Source organism: Physeter macrocephalus, chromosome 11, assembly GCF_002837175.3.
Source record: "Physeter macrocephalus isolate SW-GA chromosome 11, ASM283717v5, whole genome shotgun sequence".
In the NCBI taxonomy this organism is placed as follows: Eukaryota; Metazoa; Chordata; class Mammalia; order Artiodactyla; family Physeteridae; genus Physeter; species Physeter macrocephalus.
In genome coordinates this window covers 107,987,863-108,009,903 of record NC_041224.1, presented here as the reverse complement: position 1 = coordinate 108,009,903, position 22,041 = coordinate 107,987,863, and the positions used below count along the sequence as shown (strand labels likewise).

At 52.2% G+C, this 22,041-nt stretch overlaps 3 protein-coding genes across 10 annotated transcripts; 2 read left to right on the top strand and 1 right to left on the bottom strand.

Moving 5' to 3' along the window:
* Window positions 1–4,928: 4,928 nt before the first annotated feature.
* Window positions 4,929–8,383, top strand: SDR39U1 (short chain dehydrogenase/reductase family 39U member 1). 4 transcript variants are annotated; one of them, XM_055088373.1, is made up of 6 exons: window positions 4,929–5,007; window positions 5,331–5,437; window positions 5,532–5,614; window positions 5,990–6,111; window positions 6,880–7,023; window positions 7,298–8,383. In XM_055088373.1, exons 1-6 carry the CDS (start codon window positions 4,944–4,946, stop codon window positions 7,708–7,710), a joined length of 933 nt encoding a protein of 310 aa, XP_054944348.1. In that variant the 5' UTR covers window positions 4,929–4,943; the 3' UTR covers window positions 7,711–8,383. The 4 variants fall into 4 exon arrangements, with proteins under 4 accessions (XP_054944348.1, XP_007130088.1, XP_028351454.1 ...); XM_007130026.4 differs by having other exon boundaries at window positions 4,946–5,035; XM_028495653.2 differs by lacking the exons at window positions 4,929–5,007; window positions 5,532–5,614 and having other exon boundaries at window positions 5,262–5,437.
* Window positions 8,384–9,427: 1,044 nt separating this feature from the next.
* KHNYN (KH and NYN domain containing) lies at window positions 9,428–18,373 on the bottom strand. 5 transcript variants are annotated; one of them, XM_024133582.3, is made up of 8 exons: window positions 18,169–18,368; window positions 17,289–17,509; window positions 15,357–16,477; window positions 15,068–15,198; window positions 14,885–14,981; window positions 11,725–11,832; window positions 11,415–11,516; window positions 9,428–10,876 (listed from the first exon to the last, which is right to left on the bottom strand). In XM_024133582.3, the coding sequence occupies exons 2-8, from the start codon at window positions 17,487–17,489 to the stop codon at window positions 10,624–10,626; spliced, it is 2,013 nt and encodes a 670-aa protein (XP_023989350.1). In that variant the 5' UTR covers window positions 17,490–17,509; window positions 18,169–18,368; the 3' UTR covers window positions 9,428–10,623. The 5 variants fall into 5 exon arrangements, 4 of the variants coding, with proteins under 4 accessions (XP_023989350.1, XP_028351451.1, XP_054944347.1 ...); XM_028495650.2 differs by having other exon boundaries at window positions 18,304–18,318; XM_055088372.1 differs by lacking the exon at window positions 18,169–18,368 and adding an exon at window positions 17,599–18,116.
* A 674-nt stretch (window positions 18,374–19,047) lies between these two features.
* CBLN3 (cerebellin 3 precursor) lies at window positions 19,048–21,718 on the top strand. Its single transcript, XM_007130023.2, has 3 exons — window positions 19,048–19,633; window positions 19,927–20,046; window positions 20,385–21,718. Exons 1-3 carry the CDS (start codon window positions 19,334–19,336, stop codon window positions 20,580–20,582), a joined length of 618 nt encoding a protein of 205 aa, XP_007130085.1. The 5' UTR covers window positions 19,048–19,333; the 3' UTR covers window positions 20,583–21,718.
* Window positions 21,719–22,041: the final 323 nt, after the last annotated feature.

Genomic DNA, 22,041 nt, shown 5'->3' with positions numbered 1-22,041 from the left:
AAGGTTCTATTCTCTCTGTCACTGATCTTCTTAGGAACTAGAAAATTCACTCAAAGGAACTTAACTTACCCACCCGCCACTCTAACCAAACGCTTAAATCCTCCTCCCTCATCCTCATCTGGTGATCACCAAGCAAGGTGGCTACTCCACTTTCCGACCATTCAGATTAGAAAGTTCTCGAACTAAAATCTGCTTTTTGCAAACATGGTTCAAAAGGATACATGCACCCCAATGTTCATTGCAGTGCTGTTTACAATAGCCAAGACATGGAAGCAATGTCCATCGACAGAGGAATGGATAAAGAAGTTGTGGTACTTATATACAATGGAATATTATTCAGCCATTAAAAAGAATGAAATAATGCCATTTGCAGCAACATGGATGGATCTAGAGATTATCATACTAAGTGAAGTAAGTCAGACAGAGAAAGACAAATATATATGATACAGCTTATATGTGGAATCTAAAAAAAAATGATACAAATGAAGCAAAAGGTGGGTAACAGAGCAGGGAGGAGGGTGGATCTGAAGAGGTGAGTGGAGAATAGGGCCTTTTTCCTGTCTGCACCCAATCCCTGAGAGAACCTTGCATTGAGTCCTTCGGCCTGTTCTGTCTCTCACGTCTTTGTTTGACAGTCCTAAAGCCACACCCCTTCCAGGAATCACATCACAAATAAATTACTTGCACTCAAGTCTTTGTTATCAGGGTCTGTTTCTGGGAAAACCCAAACTAAGATACCCACAGAAATCAAGATTTATTAAATCTACTATAATTAGTACAATGTGATGTTGACGCAAAGACAATCAATTAGAGCAATGAAACAGAACGGAGTCCAGAAAAAGACACATTCATCCATGGACACTTGGTTTATGGCAAAGGAGGAAATACAGGGCAGTGGGAAAGGACACTCATTTCAGTGCATATTGCTGGGTCAACTGAATATCCATGGGGAAAAATGAAATTTGACCCGTATCTCACACACACACACAAACATCAGTTCCAGGTGTCCCACACATTAAAAGTAAAATAATAAAACTTCTAGACAATATGACAGGAGTATCTTTATCACCTTGGGGTTTAGAAAGATTTCTTCAAGGCACACAAAAATCACTAACCTTAAAACAAGTTTCTCAACCTTGCACTATTGATATTTTGAACAGGATAAATTTTTGTTGTGGGAGAATATCCCGTGCACTGTAGGATGTTTAAAAGCATCCCTGGCCTCTACCCACTGATGCCAGTAGCACCACCACCACTGCCCCAGTTATGACAACGAAAAATGTCTCCAGAACATTGCCAAATGTCCCCTGGGGGAAATGTTGCCATGTTTGGTGTGGGGGGACAGAACACACAGTTAGAATTGAATCTCAGATTCAACAACAACAACAAAAATAGTGTGTGTCCCAAAAATTTCCTGGGAAATAATTAAATTTTTTCATTGTTTATCTGATATTCAGATTTAACTAGAGGTCCTGTATTTTATCTGAAATTCACCCCCAGTTGAGAATTACTGTCTTAAAGGAAAAACGATTTGATAAATTGGATTACAAGAAGGACTTCTCATCAAAAGACATCTTTAAGAGAGTGAAAAGGCAAGCCACCCAGTGGAGGAAGATCCTTACAGCACATATGCCAACAAAGGGCTCACATGCAGAATTTATACATAATGCCTGTCAATCAATAAGAAAAAAAATAAGACAACCCTAAAGAAACACTGACAAGAGACTTGAACAGGAAATTCACAAAATAAGATATCCAGATGGCCAATAAACATACGAAAGGCACCCAACCTTATTAGTAATCAGGAAAATACAAATTTAAACTACAATGCAACTGGGACTTCCCTGGTGGGACAGTGGTTAAGAATCCGCCTGCCAATGCAGGGAACACAGGTTCGAGCCCTGGTCCGGGAAGATCCCACATGCCGCGGAGCAACTAAGCCCGTGCACCACAACTACTGAGCCTGCGCTCTAGAGCCCGAGCCACAACTATTGAGCCCGCGCGCCACAACTACTGAAGCCTGGGAGCCTAGAGCCCATGCTCCACAAGAAGAGAAGCCACCGCAATGAGAAGCCCGCACACCGTGATGAAAAGTAGCCCCCGCTCACTGCAACTAGAGAAAGCCCGCCCACAGCAATGAAGACCCAACGCAGCCAAAAATAAAATAAATAAAAAATAATTAATTAATTAAAAAAAAAAAAGTCTATGGGTTCAAGTCCCAATCTAGGTTTTGGCCAGGTTCGAGTTCTGGCACGTTGGTTCAAGTCCCAATCTGAGTTGCTTGGTTTCACTTCTATCTCCACAAACTCTGGGGTCTAAGGAGACTAAGTTAAAAAGGGGGACCAGAGGGGTTCTAGGCTCCTTTATCTGTTGGGTCTCCATGTTAGGATCTTGGTTGATTGGTTGATTGGTTGGTTGGTCTTATCATACTTTAGTTAGAAACTATGTGAAATGATGATGTGAATAGCATTTAACAAATTACATGCCAGAGCCTGAGAGAGTTTGTAAACATCTGCCCAAGCAAAATGAAGCAGGGGGCATTCACACAGAGCTGGCATGGGGGAAGGTGTAGACTTGCCAGCAAACCCCTCATCCTGCCCTGCCCCAGCCCATGCTGAGAGGAAGATCCCTCCCTGAGTCCTGGCTTCCTGTCCCACCCCACAGTGATGGCCTGACCACCCAGAGGGACTGTGCTCAACTCCTTTTGCTGTTTCAGGAAGCAGATGTGGGGGAAACTGTCCCATTTCAATGAAAGAAGTCCTTGTGATTGCTACAGACTCAAGAGGGACCCTTGTCTTCCTGAACGGCACCAGCTGCACTTGCCCCTATACCCAGATGTGCAGACAGAAATTTCTCAGGTCTTGTTGTCTGGCTCGGATTTGAACGTTTTAACTGCCAAAGTGTCAGATGGACTTTTGAGATCTGCGAATGGTTTAACTTAACTACATCAGTTGTCAAAGGAGAGGCTGAGGAGGAGGGAGAAGCTGACCCACCCATCTCCAGAACCCCAGAGTAAAAAGACTCTAAGGCATTACAAACCTGCTCTCCATCAGCCTCCCAGGGGAGGAGGAGTGGCTGCTGGGATCAGAGCGCTGTCCCTATGTATGTCCCCTCTTACAAGGGGCACAAAGCTCTGGAAGGGATTCCCACCTCACTTCCATGAGGACACTGATGGACCTCCACCCTCCTGAATCTGTGGTCTAAAGGCATCTGATTTAGCAGACTCTCCTCCCCCTCTCCCCACAGCTCCCCACCCCCACACTGTCCCAGGTATTGTCTCCTGTCAACCAGGCCTCTGGGTTACAAAGACTGCCTGACAACGCACAAGATAGCCTCAGTCCCAAAGCACACTTTGTTTTTGGTCTCTGGAGAGTTCTTTTATTTTCTAGCTAACTCGACAACGCATTTAAGTGAAGATGTGTTCAATTCTATCCAGCACATCCATTTGTAATGGGAGTGTTTCAGGATACATATGCCACAAAGTGTTCCTCCCACATATTTTTTTTTATATATATATTTTTTAAATATTTATTTATTTGGCTGTGCTGGGTCTTAGCTGCGGCATGTGGGATCTTGGTTGCTGTGTGCAGTATCTTCGTTGCGGCATGCGGGATCTTTAGTAGCAGCATGCAGATTCTTTATTTGCGGCATGCTAACTCTTAGTTGCAGCATGCATGTGGGATCTAGTTCCCTAACCAGGGATCAAACCCAGGCCTCCTGCATTGGGAGCACAGAGTCTTAACCACTGGACCACCAGGGAATTCCCCCACATACTTCTTAAAAGATCATTCCATTTGCAGTGTGTGGAACAGTTTGGAGAGAAAAAAACATACAGAAGCAGAAATCTACTAAAGAGACTATTGCAGAAAATAGACCAAAGAGGATAATAACTTGAAGAAGAGTCACGGTGGCAGAGATAGAAATAGATGGATCTGGGAGATATTTAGTTAAGTAAAATCAAAAGGGTTTTAGATATCCAAGAAGATATATCCAGTGGGAAGTTTTTATAGGATTCAGGAGCTCTGAGGCTCTCCTATAGTTCATAGGTGATTCGGGAAGTCTTCTTTGAAAAAACTGGTAACCGAATTCACCGAGGCAGATTCTTGGGAGAAAGTGCACAATGGGAAGAAAGGAAGATCCGTAGGACCCAGCTTTGAGGAATACCAACATTGTAAGACCTTAGAGGAGGTGGAGCAAGCAACACAGACTGAATAAAGCTGGGCGAAAGACCCAGAAGAGAGTGTGGCTTTCCTTGAGGCCGAGAAAAGAGCATTTCCAAAGGGAGGGAGGAGTCAGCAAGTGTCCAGTGATACAGAGGTCAAGAAAAACGACTGACAACTAGGCATTAGTTTTGGTGACACGTGGGAAATTAGTGATATTGGCGAGAGGGGCAATGAATGATAAAGGCAAAGCCAGACGGATGTGAAGTAGAAGTAGAAAAGGGACGCCACTCTTTTAAGAAGTTTGGCTATGAAGATGAAGAGAAAGATAGGACATTAGCGGAGGAAGAGGGCTGGAGAAGGGTTATTTTAAGTCGAGGGGAACTTGAGAACGTTTAAATGCCGACAGGAAGGAGCCGGAACAGGGAGAAGAAAAGGTGAAATAATAGGCCGGGTAGAGAGAAATCCATTGTACCTCTGGACGGATTCTCTTGTACAACATATCCACCAAACTGAAGAGACAGCCAGAATTCGGAGGACTGAGCAGCTTCCGGCTTTAGGTCAAAGCTTTTTTTCTACACTAAAAGCTTCCCTCCTCCGCCTCCTCCCCTTCTTTCCCCGCCCCCTCAGTCTATTTCCCCACACCCAGGCCTCCTTGCCAAGATCCCCGCCTCTCATTGCAGTGAAATATACAGCCTTCATTACGAATTCTTCCGGGTCGCCAGGCAGGGCCACGCCCAGTCCTGCCCGCCCCACAAGCGGAGGGTGCTTCCCGAAAGACGCATGCGCAGAAAGACTGCAGTCGTCCTAGAGGAAGTGGGCTCTAAATCTTGCGCAGGCGCATTAGGTCCTGGTCGCTATGAGGGTTCTTGTGGGTAAGGGAGGGCAGGAAGGGGGAGTGGGAGGGGGCCGGTTTATACAAAGCAAACATAGCCAGAAATTGAGGGCTAGGAGGCCGTTTCTGAGAGAGGGCACAGGCAACCTGGCCTTGGCCTCAGAGCCCTAGAAGCCGAATCTCGCTAAGCTCTGTGACCTGTGTCACCTCTGCATCGCGGGGAGGGGGCGAGGAGGGGAGAAGTCTGGCATCGGATGGGAGGGCACCGGAAGAGGGGGCCACGTGGGGACGGAAGGCGCCCCCGGGAGGATAAACACCTCTCACTTTCTGATCAGGTGGCGGAACAGGCTTCATTGGGACAGCCCTAACCCAGCTGCTGAAGGCCAGGGGCCACAAAGTGACGTTGGTCTCCCGAAAGCCAGGGCCCGGTCGGATCACGTGGGTATGTCCAAATTCTGGAAGTATGGGGGGTGGGGGGGGCCTAGTTTGGTGGCGCAGGGCGAGGGCTCGCGGGCACTGTGTGCTTTCTCCAACAGGATGAGCTGGCTACGTCGGGGCTGCCCCGCTGCGATGCCGCCGTCAATCTGGCGGGAGAGAACATCCTCAACCCTCTCCGCAGGTCAGCCGGTCGCTGAAGCTGACATCCTTCAGAGAGGAGAGAGGAGATGGCCGACTCTGAGGAGAACCTGTGGGCTGTGGAGAATGGGACTGCCAGATTGAGAACTCAGCCAATATCCCGGAATGCTCATTCCCCCACCCCCACTCCTCCACCCCCACTTGCCCTTCTTCCCGCTCAGCTGGTGGACCTTACTCCCCACTCAGGACGCCCAAAGTAGATGTACCTTTTCCTTCTACAGAAGAGATGGACCATTCCTCTAAGCTGCAATGCAGGGTTTTATTAGAAACGGATATGGATGGGCCCCAGGGAAAGAGAGGAAAGGAAGGGTATGTACATGTATTTAGTGGCATTTTATTTCCCCTGTTTCATCTGCAGGTGGAATGAAGCCTTCCAAAAAGAGGTTCTCAGCAGCCGCGTGGAGACCACCCAAATGCTGGCTAGAGCCATTGCCAAGGCCCCACAATCCCCCCAGGCCTGGGTCTTAGTCACAGGTGTAGGTATGTCCCACACCACCAACACTTAGACTAGCCAGGGAAAGGAGGAAGCACAGTGAGGGGCAGCTCAGGCCCCAGAGTGCTGGTCTTTTCCAAGCACGGGAACTACCTAGGCCCTCATTCCATGCATATTTCTCCTGACTTTTGTGTACTTTCACTGAGAAATGGGGACCTCAGAGAAAGTGAGGGGTGTGGCACTGCTCCCAGTGCCAGGGAAAGTCCCACCTACTTCCAGGTCCCTTATTTCTTATAGCACAGTTCTTTAGGAACAGAATTCTTGATTCTTGTATTTTACCTTTGGGACCAAATAAATAAATAAATAAATATATATATACACACACACACACACATGCCACTATTCTAAGTGATTTGCACATATTACATTTAATCCTTACGAGAAACCTATACGGTAGGTACTATTATTCCCATTTTAAAGACGCAAAAATTCTGCACAGAGAGGTTATGTAATTTGCCTTTAGTCACAGAGTTAATAAATGGTGGAGCTGAGATTAAAACTCAGTCTGGCACCCAAGTCTTTGTTCTTAGCTTCTCACTCTAACACCTCAGCTTAGCCCCATAACGAAAGATAAGAATGACTCCAGGGCCGGAACAGGTCAGCTCATGGAGATCAAGGGGAAAATATCCATGGCTCTGAGTTCCCATGGGGAGATCCCAAGGGCCAAGGAGGGTGAGGCCAAGGGGAGCCTTGACTGCAAAGGGCCAGACAGGACCAAGGACACGCAGAGCAAACAAGTGCTGTTCCACCGGCAGCTTACTACCAGCCCAGCCTGACTGCCGAGTACGATGAGGACAGCCCAGGAGGGAATTTTGACTTTTTCTCCAAACTTGTAACCAAATGGGAAGCTGCAGCGAGGCTTCCTGGAGATTCTACACGCCAAGTGGTGGTGCGCTCCGGTGAGAACCAGGGGCCTGGGTATCAGACAGGGTTGGAATGTCTTCTCTGGGCTGGGAGGGTGGGGGGATAAGGGGAGCTGGGCTTACAGAGGATGCCTCCACTTCTAGCTAACCTACAGGTGGGAGGGCGGGACATCCCAAAGAGCCACACTCCTTGCCTGCCACAGAGCAAAGTCAGCATGGGGAAAAGGTGAGGAAGGGGAAGCAGGGAGGAACAGTGGGACTGCCTGGAGGCTGAGGGGCCTTCCTGTACCGTCCTCCTTGCCTGCTCTAGGGGTTGTGCTGGGCCGTGGAGGCGGTGCCATTGGTCACATGCTGCTGCCCTTCCGCCTGGGCCTGGGGGGCCCCATCGGCTCAGGCCACCAGTTCTTCCCCTGGATTCACATCAGAGACTTGGCGGGAATCCTAGCCCACGCCCTTGAAGCAAGCCACGTGCAAGGGGTCCTGAACGGAGTGGCTCCAGCCTCCTCCACTACCAACGCTGAGTTTGCCCGGGCCTTGGGCGCAGCCCTGGGCCGCCCAGCCTTCATCCCTCTCCCCAGCACTGTGGTACAAGCTGTCTTTGGGCGAGAACGTGCCGTCATGCTGCTGGAGGGCCAGAAGGTGGTCCCAAGGCGGACACTGGCTGCTGGCTACCAGTATTCCTTCCCAGAGCTGGGGGCCGCCTTGAAGGAAGTCATAGCCTAGGTGGGGGAGGCTCAAGGAAGGGCCTGAGGCCTGTCCCTCAGCGGGGGCTTCCTAAAGAGAAACTATGAGCTCAGGTTCTCCTCTGCTTGAAACCTGAAACCATCTGGTTCTTAGGGAGTCCGCTTTCTCATTGTCCTGTTGCCTCACCTTATTTAACTGAGAGACTGTCCGCTGTTTCAAGGTTGCAGTCTCATCAAGTTGGGACCTTAACCTCTTCAACTGCTCCTAAATAAATTCCCAAGTTAGGTTTCCCTGCATGTCCTGTTCCTGGCCCATTTCTCCTTTTTGCTGTGTAGAGAATGTTCCGCAGTTTAGGCAATAAATTATCTCACTAGCTTCAGCTCATCTCTTTGGCCTGGGTTCTGAAATTTATTTCAAGGAGTGCCATCCTAGAAGACCCTTTACTTTACATGGGGTTTTGAAAGTTATAATGTGCAACATCTCCCTTCTTGGTCCCGCCATTGCCAAAAGAGCTGGCAACGAATTTGAGGCACGAGGTTATGACAAAGGTAGAGGCAAGAAGAATGGTGATCCATTTCCAGTGGGCTCTGTGGTCACCCTGCATACTTGTTTCACGCAGTGCCATTAGGATGCCAGCAGAGGAAGGGACAAGGTCCAAGTCCAGGACAGCCTTCAGTCTGTCACTGAACAGCAGTGAACTGATAAAGCAATCACACACTGGCCCCAGTTCATCAGGCTGCAGCAGGACAAAGCGGTGCAAAGCTTAGGGCTGTCAAAAGATAAGGACTTGCCTCTCATCTGACTGGGGCCACTTCAGTCAACCAGGATCCCTAGCACAAGAGGGCAGAAGATACCTCGAGCCCACTGCATACCCACCAGCATTGAAAGTGAAAGGTACAAGGAACCTATCAAAAGTTACAAACTCAATCCTTTCAGGGAAAAAGAGTCCCAAGTATTCCTCAAGGAGCCTCTCCCTTTTTAGCGACCCTGGTTTCTGCCACAGTTTGACCAGAAGCAGTTCCCCTAGCCCCCAATTCAGACCATATTAACCAATCTCCTTTCTTCTGAGGGGACTGTGGGTTGTCTTTGAATCACTGTTACCACCCCGACTAGCCTCTCCAACTCGCCTGCCCCCAGCCCAGCTCAGCTCAGCGCAGTGTAGTGGTGGACCTCACCAACGGGGAGGGGCAAAGCCACTGGGACCCTAGGACCCTCTCCATCATCATTCAGCTCCACATGCTATAGTTGCTGATACAGGATCTGGGGTGATTTCAACTCCCTGTGCCACTGAGGGAGCAGAAATCAGCCTAAAATGAGGGCCATGTCCAGGGACTTGCTGCAGGGCCCAGACAGCACAGACTCCAGGAACACCTGTCTTACTTCTTTATCTGGTTTTGGACTCTTCAGGAAGTTGACTGGCTCTGTACTGTTCCTGACGGAATGACTGGCCTCAAAGGTAGAAGTAACAGAAAAGCATATTTGGGGATGCACTAAAGGAAGGACTGACTACTACTGTCCACGGATGGATGTGCTGCTTCGGAGGTAGTAAATTCCCTGGTACAGGAGGACTTCAAGCAGATACAGGACAACGACCTGTAGGAATCGAGGAAAGAGAATTTCCTGAGGTGACAGCAGCTGGTCCGGCGGCCAGTCAAGTACCTTCTGACTCTGATTCTTCAATTTTCGTTCTCCAGATTGGTTCCTCTAGATACAAACTCTATAAACCCTCCCATCCGCATACACGCACACACAGAGCAGAAGTGGGTCTCGCTTTATGCAACATATATGTTCTGTAAAGAAGATGCTAGGGTCAGGTCACATGAACGTTTTCCTCGCAGAACATGGCTTCATTGGTTTGGTGACTGCTCAACGCTCGAGCAAGTGCATTAACCGGGGACTGCGGACTTTCTGACACATTCGTTCAACTGTAAACAAACACCTGAATGCAACAGGAGAGCTGCCATTGATAGGAAGGAACCCTGAGAGTTTTCTGGTAATGCAAACAGTTACCCCTAATTAACCGTTTTGTAAATGTGGATTTGTCGGGGCGGGGGGGGGGGTTGCCCAAAAGGGACGCAGCCATTATAGGGCACATTATACTGAGGGTGCAGTGTTAAAAAATCTAGGGCATGGGTCCTGGGGACAGAGGACCCTCAGCTCTCTGAAACTGAGGTTTTGGTTAGGAAGCCTGTGCAACCACAGACAGACACACCTGAGGCTTGGTCCAAGTACCCTTCCTCCAAGGAGCTTTCCTCCACGTTCTCATCTCTCCTCCCAACAGGCTTTTTTACCCCTGACTTGTAGGCGGAAGACCAAGATCAATCAAGGTCACAGGCAGGCATAGGTGAGACCAGCAGCCAAGTCTCCCTCTGCCTTCTCCACCAGACCCCTGCTGCCCCACTGTGACCCAGACCCCGTAACACTAGCCTTTCCAGGGCCCAGCATTCCCTTTGATGCGCCCAGGAGCCCAGCCAGGCCTGGGATTCGTCCTGTCCTCTGGCCATCAGAGCAGCAGCCAGGAGGAGGAAAGGCTTAGCTTCCTGGCCACCTGTTCTACATTCCCCTCCCACCCACCCTAGCCTCCATCCCCAGCTCAGAGTGGAGGAGGGGCCGACAGTCCCCGTCTCCGTGACCCACCCTTCCCAGCAGCCCCCATTCCCTACAGAAACCCTGCGTAAAGCAAGGTTAAGAAGTTAAGGCTGAGCAGAACCTCCTGAGAGCTGGTTGAGGTCCTGACTCGAGATCAGGTCACCTTACAGACCTGTCCCCAAAGTGCCCCAGGCAAGAGCATTCCCCACACACGAAGGCGCTTCCTTGGTGCTTCCCTGACACAAAGCACCAACTCAGGGTGAGACGGGGTCAGGGTCTGAGCAGCAGGGGGACCCTCACAGAGTGAGCTGAGCTGGATGAGGCTGGAGCTGATGGGGTGGCAGTCACTCAGACAGGTGAGGCTCAAAAGTTGAGACTGAGCAGGGCCTCAGAGAGCTGGTTGATGTCCCGGCAGTACGGCTCCCGCTGCAGGATGAAGTCCACCTTGTGATCCTGGCCCCAAAACACCTCCAGCAGTTGGCGCCGGAGCCGCTCTGTCTCCCGCGTCTTCCGAATGCCACCACTGCCTTTTTCCTCTTCTTTTCTCCCCTGCTGCTGATTACTGTGTTCTGTGAAGCCCCTGGCGGAATGCTGAGCCTTAGAAGACCCCTGTGCCCTGGGAAGAAGCAGAGGGAACAGGAAGGGCTGATGAGCATCCTCGAGGGAGGTTAGAGCCCAGTGGGCCTCCCTGCTCTCCACTCCAGTTAACTGCCCTGCCTAGTCTGGGCTCTGGGGAGTGACCCTGAAGTTCCAGAAACTGACCACTGAGGGGCAGTATCAACCCACTTCTGAAGGAAAGATGGCCTGTTCCTTTGGAACCTGGAAGGTAAACCTGCCACTATCTAGTTCTAGTCTAATAAATTAATCACTTCATGTCCAACAGAGGGCATGCTCAATGCAGCTGGCTATAAGTAAAAGCAACCACCTTCCAAATAACTCCGTCCAACACACTGATTAGGGAAAACAGGAAACAGGAGTTTCCCTCCCAGCCAGGAGGGTCTGAGTCAGGATTCCTTGGGCCAAGCCCAAGGCAACTTGAACAACTACAGAATAACACTGGCCCAGATTGTGGTCATTCTTCCCCCAATTCTCCAGGCCTGCAAGGCCCCTGCAGAGCAAAAGCCAGGGCTGCCTAGGAGAGTCTGAGGCATTACCTGACCGGCTTCTTCAGGAACTCATCCAGTGTAGGGCCATTTCGCCCCAATGGGTCATCAGGCACCATGAAGAGGTTTCCCACGAAGGTGAAGGGCAGCAGGCTGGATGGGCACAGAGAATGCGTGGTCACAGAGGGGCCTTTGCCCACCTCCCGGACAGTTAAGACCAATACCATCAGAAGCTGCCAGCTACCATCCTTTGCAAAGCAATGTCAGCCCCTTCCCAGAGTCCTCACCCGGTGGCAGAGCAGAGCTGGTTTTAGAGAAAGGTCTGAGTCCGTGCCCTGTGCTCAGGGGAGGGCTCCCTCACCGCTCTCTAATGATTGCCATCCACTTCTCAGACTCCTCTGCCAGGTCCCGGAACTGGTCATTGGAGACAATGATCCCATCAGTCTCTTCAGCCAGCTTCACCATGAACCTGTCACGAAAACCACGGCAGCCATATTGGGATTCTCCAAGGTCCCAGCCCCAAAGAGCGTTATCGACTCCCGTGACCCACTTTTGGTGATGGAGATCCGGCCCCCTCACCTCGATCCAGCCACCAGGTGACTGACTGCGTACAGGAGCCATGGGTTAGAAAGGAAACCCATGAAAGATGAATCCATCGTGGTTCCCCAATAGCATCCCCTCAAGTCACCACAATCCTCCACTCGACACTTTGTGCCTCATTAGTATGAGACAGAAAGATCTGGCTCTGGCTCTGTCTTCTTCCACCATGCCCCCATGAATCAGTCACAGATCCATCATGCTCCTCCTCTGAAAGGCTTTCCACTCTGCTTCCTTCCTTTCCAGTCCCACCATTACCATCTGAGCTACTTGGACATTGCAAGCATGGTACTACTGCATAGCCTCCTGATGAGGGGGTCCCCTGCCCCCAGCCACTTACCCCCCTCCAGTCTCTCCTGACCTCCCCCAAGAGAACATGTTCTTCCGTACACAAAAGTCTTCCAAACTTGCCCTTTATCTACCGAATATTTCCACATGTCCAGGCCTGGCAGCCAAGGCCATCTAGAACCCAGCTCCAAGCCACTCTTATGGCCTTATCTCGCCCCATACCCCCTACTGTACTCAGCTCCTGCCAAAATCAATGATCATATTACACCCTGTTCTTCAAACATGCCCCGTGCTGTCCGACTTCCATGTTTCTCAAACTATTCCCTCCATCTGGAAGGTGCTTCCCCAACCTCACTGATGAATGGAATCACCAGGGCACTTTAAAAAAATAGATGCCTGGGCTTCCCTGGTGGCGCAGTGGTTGAGAGTCCGCCTGCCGATGCAGAGGACATGGGTTCATGCCCCGGTCCGGGAAGATCCCACGTGCCGCGGAGCGGCTGGGCCCGTGAGCCATGGCCGCTGAGCCTGTGCGTCCGGAGCCTGTGCTCCGCAACGGGAGAGGCCACAACAGCAAGAGGCCCGTGTACCACAAAAAAAAAAAAAAAAAAAATAGATGCCTGGGCCCCAATTTAGTAATTCTGATTCCACAGGAATGGGGTAGGACTCATGAAGTGAGTCCTTTTTAACAGGTTTAAAACCTAGAGCTCCAATGCATCCCATGTCCTTGTCAATCAATCAACAAAAACTCTCAAAGCCTTCTCTTCCCACAAAACCCCAGCCAGAAGGGGGATCCCTTTCCTCTCCATTCTGTACTGTTTGGTTTACAGTTTCTTTGGGCTCTTTGAAGTGGAGAATCAGGTCTTCCCTGATTCCCTGAATTCCTGCTTCTTTCGGCAGGCAGGCCACGCACCTAGTACTAAGCAGGCAGTCAGTATTTGAAAGACAGTGTGGTATAGAGGGGACTAGTAATCAGGATTCGGTGTGACAGGTGTCTGGTTCTGAGTTTCTGTCTGGGAAACAAATTAAGAAGATGACATAAAAATGTATATGGTATCATATAATGTACAAAAGGTATTTTCAAGTTAAGCATATTTTACTATTATCACGTTACATCATGCGTTGTTCCGCAGTATTCAGTAGGCCTGTGCTACGTGCCACTGTGTTTTTCACTGTAACTAGGCAAAATTCCAAATTCATATTGTGCTGTCTGCCTATCAAGACGTACACAACTGTACAGACATGTGCCTTCAAAATTTATTACAACTGACTCAACCTTCAGTTTTAACTGTGTCAGTGCTGGCGTGTAAAGAAGATTCCATAGCGCAGATAACCTGTGAAATCTAGACATAAAACAGAATAGCATCAGGAGAACGTGAACTTTTTGTAGAATACCATTTTCCTGTTAGGGAGTAAGAGCTAACTATTTAAAAAAAACAAAATATATAATCACTTCAGTTTAGAAACTCGTTTTTAATTTAAAACCAAAAATCCTAGAGAATAAAGAACTTGTCAGGGCTTCCCTGGTGGCGCAGTGGTTGAGAGTCCGCCTGCCGATGCAGGGGACGCGGGTTCGTGCCCCGGTCCGGGAGGATCCCACATGCCGCCATGGCCGCTGGGCCTGCGCATCCGGAGCCTGTGCTCCACAACGGGAGAGGGCACAACAGTGAGAGGCCCGTGTACCGCACAAAAAAAAAAAAAAAAAAAGAACTTGTCACTAGTTTTTTTAAATTGGTTAGTTAGCTTTTAAAATCCGCCCATCTCCCACACTGTGTGCACACTGGGGAGGGAATGTGCCCCATGTTTTTCAGTTAAACCAGCTAGCAGCTTTAAGTTCTCATTTTCCCTTTGCTACTTCATAGCCTTTGCCAAGAAAGTTAACTACTCTGACCCTCCGTCTCCATTTCTGTACAACAGAGGTAAGACCCTCTGCCACACTTGATTGGATCCATGAAAAACTAAGGAATATCACTGCCCTCTTGCCCAGCACCCTGAGTGAGACAAACACATACCTTAGCTTCTTTTGACATTCACAAGGAGGATGAATGAATGGAAGAAGACCTTGAGACAAAGAGATTAATCCACTAAGAGACTCCACAGTCAATGACTGTGCAACCTGGGACTCAAATCCAGACCTGCAAATTCTAAGACCAGTGATCTTTCACTATCTTTTATTATACCATGTTTTGTACAGTCTTATTATGCATGGAATGCGTTTCTTCATTTATCGTTATTTTGAACATTTACTCTGGTTTTTCCAGAAGGTTGGGGAATTTCTCTATGTGTTTGGACTTCCAGGTTTTAAGAGGCATTTGTCAGCTATTCATGTCATTGGCTTTCCCATCTTTCCATTAAACCAGTATTTTCTAGACAGTAAGGCACTATATAAATATGAGGCATCCTTTAGTTTGATGAGTGAAAAGTGAAGGATGAGAAGACAAACAGAGCTGTCCGCCATCCATCTCATCCTGCCTGCAGGGCAGGTTTACCTCCCCAATCATAGGGGAACACGGAGGAGGACTGACCCTTGTCCCACGACTCAGGTTTACAGTGTGAAGGGTCAGGAGCTTCTGTCTCTCCCTCAGTCTCCCACTTGGCTCCTTGAATGTCGAGCCTGTGACCAAGAGAGAAGCAAGTACCTGTCGTCATAGGAAGAGATCCTCTTGCCATCCAAGACCCGGGAGGGAGTGAGGGAGAGCAGGCTGAGGGAATACAGCTTGTGCAGGAAGTGACCCTCTAGAGAAACAGAGGAGCACAATGGGGTTATCCTCAAGGTGGAAGCAGGGCCCATCCCCGGACACAAAAGACCAGGCCCAACTCACCTCTGACCTTGGAGTCCCTACTGAAACGCCACTGAGGCACAAAGACAGTTATGTCGCGGTGGCCACGGTCCCAGAAGTACTGCACGGCAATGGCAATGCCCCGGCTGGAGAAGTAGTGCTGGAGGCCATGCCTGCAGTGGAAAGGGGTCAGCATTCCGGGGCCCCCAGGGGGGCCTGGCAGCCTGGCTGTACTGCCCCCCACTTTGCACATATCCCCAAGGTGAACGCAACTGCCCATCTCGTCATCTCATCCCCCTCCCCAGGACTCTCAGCCCCACCAGGTACTCACACCATGGCCACGTTGCTGCCATCGATGACAATATGGCGGAGGTCTGGCTTGCCCGGCACATTGGCAAGGCACAGGGTGAAAGGGTCCTGGAGGGCCTCCTGGAAACGCTGCGTGCCAGTCACCAAATTACCCCCCCGGGTGCCTCGTTTCCACGGAGACCCCCGACCTCGAGCCACGACCTGCTGCTTGTCTGCCCTGTCTCCTCTGTCCCCTCGATCTCCGCAGTGCCATGGGGGTTCAGGTGCTGGTGGGGGGCTGGGCACTCTTGGAGGTGAGGCTTCCCCATTATGGAGCCGCTGCAGGAGGGAGGCTCCCCGGGACTGAGCTGCCTTCTGACAGGGGCCCTGGGTGCCAGAAGGCTCGCCCTGGACCCAGAACCTTCCTCTTTCCTGAGGCAGCTCCTCCTTCCCCAGGGCCTTCCCTTTCAGAGGCACTGCCTGCCCTGCCTCTCCTCCTCCTGACTGTGGCCTGAAGGCCACTTGTCTCTCCCAGGCCTCCTCCCCGGGCCACTCCTTCCACCCCAAATCCATCTCCCTGGGACCACCGTGCTTTGTCCCCTCCTTCTCCATAGCACGTCTCTCTCCCCTTGACTCTTGCCACCCTGCAGGTCCTGTGTCCAGAGACTCCCTGCCATCACTCAGGGGACTCCTGACTCCCTGGTGCTGAGCACCCAGCAGACCTGGGCTCCCCGACTCCCAGGACGGGAATGCTTGGGGCCCCTGCCCCCTGGATGCCTCTTGCACCAGGCTCAGCAGTTCTTCCTGGACAGCAAGGGGGAGCTGCAGCAGGGCCTCCGTGTGGGCATCCCCCCGGGACTGCAGCAGAGAAGAGAATTCTCTCAGCACTCCAGCACACTGAGAGGCTCCAGGGGATGGCCCCAGCCGAAAGTCCCAGCTCAGCCGCTCCACCAGCTCCTCCACTCGGCTCTGGACCATGACAAAGGCCTCGGTCAGGCCGCTGACCATCAGCGAGCCGGGCGCCCCCGGCACCAGGTGGGCTGATGTGCTCCAAGTCAGGCAATCAAGGAAGAAGCCCTGGGCTCCCAGAAAGATGCAGTGCAGTTTGGGTGGGTAGTGAATTTCATTCTGTAGCTCTGGGCTGCAGAGACCCTTCAGGTACTCCTGGGGGAAAAGGTGGGGAGGGGAGGTAGGAAAAAAAAGAGACTGCTGGAATCCTAAGTGGCCCAATAGCTCCTTTGGGGCTGCTGCTCTCCTCTGAGCTCCAGGATGCCTGAGCAGAGCAATGGAGCCCTACAGATCCTGAAAAACGTGGCGGTTAAGAGGGGATCGAGAAACTCACTTCTTTGCTTTTTCAGCTGACAGCCTGTGGCTGAATTTCCATTTAGAACTTGCCTCAACTTAAGAAACTGTTATAATTAATTGGTTGAAAGGCTGTCTCTTCTAAACAATTATGTGTGTGTATACATGTATATTTCCATCATAACGATCATCATTGATAACTTTTACTGAACTCACGCTTTACATGCTTTATCTAATTTACAATAAGTTCGGTGAGGTGGATACTGTTATTATTCGCATTTTACAGATAAGGAAACAAACTAGGACCACAAGGATGGTATTTGGTCGTGCCTTACTGTAAGTCCTGACTAACTCCAAAGGAATCAGTGTGGCCTCCTACCCCACAGTGAATTCCTTGGTGGGGCCTGCTTGCCCAACCAGATTATCTCTTCTCTCCCAAAGAGTACAAACTGATTGGAACTGAGTCACTTATCTCCAAGCCCTGGCAGAATCTGGGTCATCGCAGCAGAAATGAAACCAAAACTCTTGACAAATAGAGAGTCTGGAAGTTCCTCAACGCTCAGGGCCAGTGAGACAAGCAAAGAGTGGAGATCCTCCCCAGCCCCTCCTCTCTTCTGCCTCCTCGGGGGAGGGAGTCATTGTTTCCCCGGAAGGGTCAGGGAGAGGCGTTCACCTTGGCTCTGCTGGCGTTCTCCTTGGGGCCCTCCAGCTGCAGCCAGATGTGAGGGTTCTCAGGACAGTCCTTCGGGAGGACGCTCATCCCCACCCTGAAGATGCGCTCCACGTGGGGTTGCTGTTCCCGCACCTTGTCCTCGGCCTCCGCAGACACCGCAAAACGGTCAGGGGACGGGGAGCCAGCCCCCCAGGTAGGCATGGCTCCTTGGCCGCCCAGCCCTGGAAGAAGGGAAAGCAGCTCAGAGCCTCAATGTCCCCTCAACCCAAATTTGGTCTCCTGGCCTACACCAGCTATCAACAGGTCGCACCTAGTTACCAAACTGGTAAACCCAAGAGGTAACCAGCACTTCAGTCCATCTTGGGGATAGGGAGGGAATGTCAAATTATCTGGACACAAGGGCCTTCTCTCCGGAGACAAGTCATGGATAAACAAGGCTGTCTCTCTGGGATGGGTGTGTGGCCTTTGGAAAATGACCAGAGCCCTGAGCAGGAAGCGGGGGCGGGGCGGTGGGGGGGTGGGGAGATCCAGCTGGGTCTGGAGGCCAGAAGGAGGGGACAGGTGACGAAAGTGTCCCTCTCCTCCCGGTCTCTGCAATCTCCGGCTCCAAGACGGCCTCTTAAAGATGAATCCTCACCAGGGCTTGAACTGGGCTGTCCTCTGGGTCCCTTGTCAGCCATTTCCAAAGTTCTAGCCACTCCCACCCCTCCCCCTTCCTCCGCCGTCTGCTGCACCCCTTGGTCGCGCCACGAGCCCCACTCGGGGCCCAGCGGTCGAACAGGGCCCCGCCCATAGCCGCTGGCGGCTGCCGCCCCCCGACTGCGCTCTGCACTGCTGCCTCTGGCTCCCGCGGCCCGGGCGCGGGGGAGAGTGCGCCTACCCGCCTCGCCGCCCGCTGCGGCCTCAGTCCCGCCGGCGCCGCTCGGTGCCCGCCGGCCCCAGCTTCGCCCGCGCCCCCGGCCCAGGGAAGAAGGGTGGGGGGCCCGAATCTGGGCGGGCCTTCCCGATTCCTCACCCAACGGGGACCTCTCTTCCCCACATCACGAACAGTTTTTTGAGTCACTTCCTGGCCGGGGGCGGAGTCAGCTGGGCCCCTCCCGGGGCTGTGCCTGCACCAAGCCCCGGCGCGCGCCCGCCCCCGCCAGCTGCAGGCTGCTCCCCGCCCGCTGCCGGAGCCTCGGCCCGGGCCCAGGCCCCAGCCGGGTCCCCGCCCCCGGCCCCGCCCTCAGCCTGCTCGCCCCCCCCGGCCCCGCCCACTCGCCCGCTCTTGCTCCAAGCCTTCGGGGTCACGTCTCCGCGCTCTTCTGAGTTTTCAATCGCTCCACGCAGCTGTTTCTCAGGAATGAGGAACCACTTCATGGAGAGATGGAGGTGAAGAGCGCCTTAAAGGGACTAATGCAGTCCCTTCGGATGAAGATATAGAAGACCAAGGAAAGAAAGAGACGGGCCCAGGGTCACAGGATAGTGACACTGTTGGGCCAAGCACTTTCCACCAAAACAATTGCGGGGAAAACACAAGGACACTCCGTTTTTTCCAACGATGGAAAAGATGCTGCTAAGAGGGCTGCTGACTTGCGAGGGATTTTGAAGAGGGGAGGAGTGAGGGGAGGAGCTGTAGGAGCTGTCTCACGCATATGCACACACTCACACACATACACATACAAGAACTCACAGTCTCACACAGACACCCATGTTCTCTGTCGTCCCAGTTCCAGCCTTCAGTGCTCTCGGGAGGGGCTGCCCTGGGGTTCTGGCTGTAGCCCTCCTGTATGGCTGCCTCATTTCTCCTCTCCCTCCCAGAGCCCAGCTGCTGTCATTTTGTGCCCTGCCGAGGAGGCAGGAACTGCACTGACAGCAGGAGTGAGAGGCAGGACAGAGTCGTGGGGCACAGAGAGGGATGGAGAGGGAGATGCCAAGACCAGGTGACCATGAGTCCCAGAGAGAGGGCTGAGAAGCAGGGTGAGGGGTGGTGAGAGCCTGGAGGAGAGGTGGGCAAAACCAAGGAGCAGACAGAGAAGGCTTGTGGGTCACAGAGCCACTCAGCCATGCTGGGAGCAAAGCGACACTGGCCACCAGGTCCCTCACTCAGCCCCAGGCTGACCTTGGCCTTGACACTTCTGGCCCTGAGGACCGGGTGGGCCCAGGAGGGGACAGAGCCAGTCCTCCTGGAAGGTGAGTGCCTGGTGGTCTGTGAGCCCAGCCGAGCTGCTGCAGGGGGGCCAGGGGGAGCAGCCCTGGGAGAGGCGCCCCCTGGAAGAGTTGCATTTGCTGCAGTCCGAAGCCACCACCACGAGCCAGCAGGGGAGATCGGCAATGGCACCAGTGGAGCCATATACTTCGACCAGGTAATCCCTCTACCCTGGAAAGACCTGGAATCACTGTCCAAACCCACTCTGCTGCTAAGGAAACAGCCCTGCTGTGGCCACTTGCCCCCAAGCCTGCTGCCCGTCTCCCTTCCCTTCATTCCCACTACACCCTCCTTGCCCTTTCTCACCACTGCTTTTGAATCTGTGCATTCCTCCTGTTTGGTCTATTTGCCACCCCTTCCTTTCCTTACTCACTGCCCCTTCCCCCCAATCCTGGTTTCCCCGAGCCCCAGGCATCCCCAAGCCCCACTCAGTAGGGTCGCTTCTCACAGGTCCTGGTGAACGAGGGCGGTGGCTTTGACCGGGCCTCAGGCTCCTTCGTGGCCCCTGTCCGGGGCGTCTACAGCTTCCGGTTCCATGTGGTGAAGGTGTACAACCGCCAGACTGTCCAGGTGACCTGAACCCTAGGCCCTGTCCCATCCCCGACTCAGGAGGGGAAGGGAAGGGGGGAATAAGTGGAGCCCAGGGGATCCCCAGGCAGACCTCCATTGGCCTGCATCCTGGGGGCCAGGAGCAAGGCGGGAAAGGGCCCGCCTAGCAGAGACTGTGAAGGAGGCACAGAGTCCAACACTGGCCACCTCTCAGCCCTCCCAGGAGGATGCTCTGAGCCTCAGGTTCCCAGGTTCCAGAGTGTCCCTCTGGGGCTGCAGAGAAGGAAGGAAGCCCTCAGGAAAGTGGGGGTCCTGGGACAAGGACTGGGGAGAGGTGCTAACTGGGCTCCCCTCCCCAGGTGAGCCTGATGCTGAACACATGGCCTGTCATCTCGGCCTTTGCCAACGACCCAGACGTGACCCGGGAGGCAGCCACCAGCTCTGTGCTACTGCCCCTGGACCCCGGGGACCGGGTATCTCTGCGTCTGCGTCGAGGGAATCTGCTGGGTGGCTGGAAATATTCAAGCTTCTCTGGCTTCCTCATTTTCCCACTCTGAGGACTCAAGCCTTTCAAGGACGGAAATCTAGCCCCTGACCCCTGCCCTCTGCCCTCTCCTGCCCCAGAAGTAGCATTTTTAGGGCAAGAGAGAGACTCCCTCTGGCTGCCTTTATTCCACGTCCTTGCATGGGACCCTGTGCCAAACGTCCAAGGTGAAGAGTAGAGCTCTGGTGTCTCGGGACCTGCCCCTCTTAACCTACCCCTCACAGTTGCCTCTCACTGCATCTCTTTCTGCCTGCAGCCGTAGGATCAGGGCAGGGTTTGGCAGGTAGGGAGGCCTGTGCTACTTTGCAGACTCTGCTCCTCCTATCCCCCAACTCCAACCCAGCTTCCTGCTCAGTGCTATTTGGGAACAGGTGGTACAGGTGAGCCTGACAGGCCCCTACAGGGGACCAGATGGACCAGCCTCAGCATACCCAGCAGGCTCCTTCCTGTGAGGAGTGCCAGCATCACAGATCTCGGCCAGCACAGTCAGAAGCTGAGCCAGCACTGTGTGGACTAGAGCAAGAGGGAGACTCAGCCAGTAGCAGAACTGTGGGGAGGGCCACAGAGCAGCCCAGAGCCTGTGGCTGTTGCGGCAGGAAGGGGGCATGCACCCAGCCTGAACACAGTATACATTTTTCATGTACATCGGGGCAGCCAGCAGACGGTGAACTGGGCGTCTATTTGTGGCAGATCCCAGATGGACTCTGGCCTTCATCTCCCCACCCAAGACATGGGTGTGTATGTTTGCTTTGGCCGAGAGTGGGTATACAAAGGTTCCTTTGGCAGCTGGAGGTGGAAGTAGGTCACATGTGGGCAACTGTAGATCTCCAGGCATGGAACACATCAATGACCGTGGCCCCCTCCTAGAACTGCTCCACCTTTGTAGTAAGTTCAATCACTTCATGCTCTGACCACCACCTCCTTCCTCCCAGCTCTCTCAGGGACCTTCACTGTACCCGTCCCACACTATCCCACAACCTCTCTTCTTTCTCCTGACTTGTGCTGTCTTATCCTCCTCCTTAAAATTCCTTGGATTCCATAATTCATCCTTTCAACCACTCTCCTGCCAGTATTATAAACTCTGTCTCACCTCTCTGTCCCATTGGCCCAGCATGGATGAATCTATCAATAAAGTAATTAGAGAATGATGCTCAGTGAGACCCTATAGGATCACTAAAGAGAGAACACGATATTACAACTGGGTTCAGGGGTTACAGGATATAAGCAGGTATGCTGTAGGGAAAATAAATGTAAAACTGTATGTCAGAGTCAAATAAAAAAGGATTTGGTAGTGCCTGAGTTAAATAGGAAATACCAATGTGAATTTGTGGTTTTCAAAAGAAATAACTTTTTCAAACTTTGTCACTAAAGCGGCATAGAAACAACATCAGGAAAAAATCTGATATGCATTCTTCGCACCTGAATCTTTGCCTCAATACTATTCACCTTTAAAAGGACTCAAGGTCCCTTGG

Excerpts from the sequence above, each read along its gene's own strand:
- SDR39U1 (XM_055088373.1), top strand. The coding sequence starts at position 4,944 with ATGCGCAGAAAGACTGCAGTCGTCCTAGAGGAAGTGGGCTCTAAATCT. Across the intron at positions 5,615-5,989 it reads ATCCTCAACCCTCTCCGCAG|GTGGAATGAAGCCTTCCAAA; the intron begins GTCAGCCGGTCG and ends TTTCATCTGCAG. Across the intron at positions 7,024-7,297 it reads CCAAGTGGTGGTGCGCTCCG|GGGTTGTGCTGGGCCGTGGA; the intron begins GTGAGAACCAGG and ends TGCCTGCTCTAG.
- KHNYN (XM_024133582.3), bottom strand. The coding sequence starts at position 17,489 with ATGCCTACCTGGGGGGCTGGCTCCCCGTCCCCTGACCGTTTTGCGGTG. Across the intron at positions 15,199-15,356 it reads GGCAGCAACGTGGCCATGGT|GCATGGCCTCCAGCACTACT; the intron begins GTGAGTACCTGG and ends TTTCCACTGCAG. Across the intron at positions 11,517-11,724 it reads ATGGCAATCATTAGAGAGCG|CCTGCTGCCCTTCACCTTCG; the intron begins GTGAGGGAGCCC and ends GTGCCCATCCAG.
- CBLN3 (XM_007130023.2), top strand. The coding sequence starts at position 19,334 with ATGCTGGGAGCAAAGCGACACTGGCCACCAGGTCCCTCACTCAGCCCC. Across the intron at positions 19,634-19,926 it reads GAGCCATATACTTCGACCAG|GTCCTGGTGAACGAGGGCGG; the intron begins GTAATCCCTCTA and ends CGCTTCTCACAG. Across the intron at positions 20,047-20,384 it reads ACAACCGCCAGACTGTCCAG|GTGAGCCTGATGCTGAACAC; the intron begins GTGACCTGAACC and ends TCCCCTCCCCAG.